The sequence below is a fragment of the Alligator sinensis genome, unplaced genomic scaffold, assembly GCF_000455745.1.
Source record: "Alligator sinensis unplaced genomic scaffold, ASM45574v1 scaffold735_1, whole genome shotgun sequence".
Classification (NCBI taxonomy): domain Eukaryota; kingdom Metazoa; phylum Chordata; order Crocodylia; family Alligatoridae; genus Alligator; species Alligator sinensis.
Window position 1 is genome coordinate 197,957 of NW_005842639.1, and position 2,644 is coordinate 200,600.

Here is a 2,644-nt window from a genome sequence, read left to right on the forward strand (position 1 = left end):
TCTGCCCCCCCCACAGGATTGGGCAGTCTTGGGGCCCTTTGTGAGCTCCGGATGGGGGGGGGGGTTGGACCAGGCCGGGGTCATTAGCTAAGCGGGGCTGTGGGGCACGGTGGGGTGTCACGGTCTTGCCCCCCACTCACCTTGGCCAGGGCACGGAAGACAGGGTAGCTGACGGCGCAGACGCGGGCGTGGGGTGCGGGGGCCATGCACTCCACCTTGGGGGGGGCATCCCCCTGCGGAGAACGGGGTGGGGGTCAGGGCCCTGACAGCCTCCACTGAGGGGAGGAGGGGTCTGGGGGCCATGACCCTGCTACCCCTGGGGAGAGGCTGCTGGAGCTCCCTGGTGTGCCAGGGTCAGGGCGGGGTCCCAGGAGGGCCATATAGGACTATATGGACCAGTGCACTAGGCCTGAGAGGCCATATAGGGCTTGAAGGACCAGCTCTGAGAGCCAGAACGGGCTGCAGGACCCATACAGCACCCTATGGGCCAGCATGTCCAGCTCTGGAGCAGGCCAGGGGGCTCATACAGCCCTGTAGGGCCTCCCAGCACCATATGGGGCTCATGCAGCACTGCACAGACCAGTGCTCCCAGCTCCAGACTGGGCAGGCAGGTCTGTACAGCCCCGTAGAGCCCAGGGCTTTCCCTGGCTCCCCCCAGCTCCCGGGGAGGACCTGCCTTGAGCGCCAGGCTGGAGAAGTGGAGGTTGGTGGAGAAGGCGAGGGCCAGGCTGGCGTTGTAGGCGTTCTCCTGCTTGTTCTCCAGCGTTGCGTCCACCAGCACCTTGCGCCGGCCCCTGCGCACGATGTACGGCTCCTGCCTGCGGTCCCCAGGACAGGACAGCTCCAGGGCACGGCCAAGAGGGGCCCCGCCCCATCCCCCCTGCCCTGTGCCCAGGCCAGGGCCTTGAGCCACCCCCTGGGCTTGGCCTGGGCTGCCCAGCTGGGTTCAGGCCACAGGGGTCTGCACATACGGCAAGGCACGGAGTGGGCACGAGGGGGCGGCAAAGGACTGGGTTGTGTCACACGTGCACACTTGCAAGAGCTCCCCAGGGTGCTGCCCAGCTCTGAGCTGGAGGACACTGATATGGGCACAAACACATGTGTACACACACACACATGCTGTATAAGTGCTTGCAACATCCCCCTGGCACTGCCCAGCTTGGAAGGGGAGTACACACAACCCACACGTGTGCACACATACATATATGTGCACGCACACGCACATGTATACGTGCACACATCCCACATGGTAGTTGCAGGCTTCCAAACCTCCTTCCCCCTCCCTGCCCTGCCCAGCTCCGAAGGGGAGTGTACACAACCTACACACACTTGCACAAATGCACACATATACACACATGTTGTGTAAGTGCTTGCAACATCCCCCTGGCACTGCCTAGCTCCGTAGGGTAGTACACACAACCCCCTCCCACACACACACATGCATGCATGTACCTGTGTGCCCATGCACACACACACACATGCCATGTACTAATTGCAGCCTTCCAAACACAGCCACCCTGCACCTGGCCTTGCTCGGCTCTGAAGGGGAGGACACACAACTTACATGTATAGATGTGCGCAAACACACATACACACCCAAATACATGCTGTGTAGTGCTTGCAACATCCCCCTGGCACTGCCTAACTCTGAAAAAATACACACAACCCACACAAGCTATGTGTACACGCAAGCTTCCAACCCCTCTTCCCCCACACCCTGTCTTGTCCAGCTCTGAAGAGGGTTACACACACACACACACACACACACACACACACACACAAACACACACACATGCGTAAGCAAATGTACACACATGCATGCATGCATGCATACACACACACACACACATCTACACACATACACATGCATGCGCACGCACACACAGACACACACACACACACGTGCACGCGCACACACGTGTGCCATGTAGTACTTGCACACTTCTAACCCCTCTGCCTCCCACCCTCCAGTCTTGCCCAGCTCCACTGGGGCAGTCGCCGGGCAGGGCTGGGCCTGAGCCCCGTGCCCCCTCGCCCAGCGCACCTGGAGCCGGCGATGTCCATGGTGGCTTGGAGCACCAGATCTGTGACGCACTCGTTGTCTTCCCCGCAGTCTTTGAAGAAAGGCACCTGGGGCAGGCGATGGGGCTGCGTTAGCCCGTCCCCCAGCACTGGGCTCCCTAGAGGAGCAGCACATCTGGCAGCACATCTGGATCCCTCCCCTCTTCACCCTGAGCTGGCAGGGAGATGTTGCTTCCAGAAGTCGCTGCCACCCCACCCCCAACCGCCCCCTCCAGTGCCAGCCAGACACTCACCAGCTTGCGGAGGGTGGTGGGCGAGCTCTCATCCAGCACAGGCGCCCCCTCGGCATCCAGCAGCTCAAACTTGACCGTGAGGCTGACGGGGCGCAGGTAGTCGGTTGTGTCCTGCGGGCAAGAAGGGCCGGGACAGCTGGGGCAAGGGCCCTTGATCTGGAGGGGGCTTGGGGGATCAGGGACGGTCTCCCCAGGGGTGGGGTGGCAGGATGGTGCCACCTTCTCCCCCAGCCTCAGGTGCAGGCCCCGGCTGGCTCCAAGGCCGGGGGGGGAGCTGAAGCCGAACCCACCCGGTGTGGGTGGGATCCAGGCTGGGGGGGGACCCTCCG

General features: G+C 62.4%; 1 protein-coding gene across 1 annotated transcript in view; it reads right to left on the reverse strand.

The window, feature by feature from the left end:
* Positions 1-2,644, reverse strand: part of ITGA10 (integrin subunit alpha 10) — a 36,579-nt gene that overhangs the window by 5,209 nt on the left and 28,726 nt on the right. Inside the window, exons 18-21 of the mRNA XM_025215304.1 lie at positions 2,316-2,426; positions 2,045-2,130; positions 677-818; positions 137-233 (exon numbers count right to left, since the gene is read on the reverse strand). Of these exons, the coding sequence (XP_025071089.1) occupies positions 137-233; positions 677-818; positions 2,045-2,130; positions 2,316-2,426 (436 nt within the window). The remainder of the gene's footprint in view (positions 1-136; positions 234-676; positions 819-2,044; positions 2,131-2,315; positions 2,427-2,644) is intronic.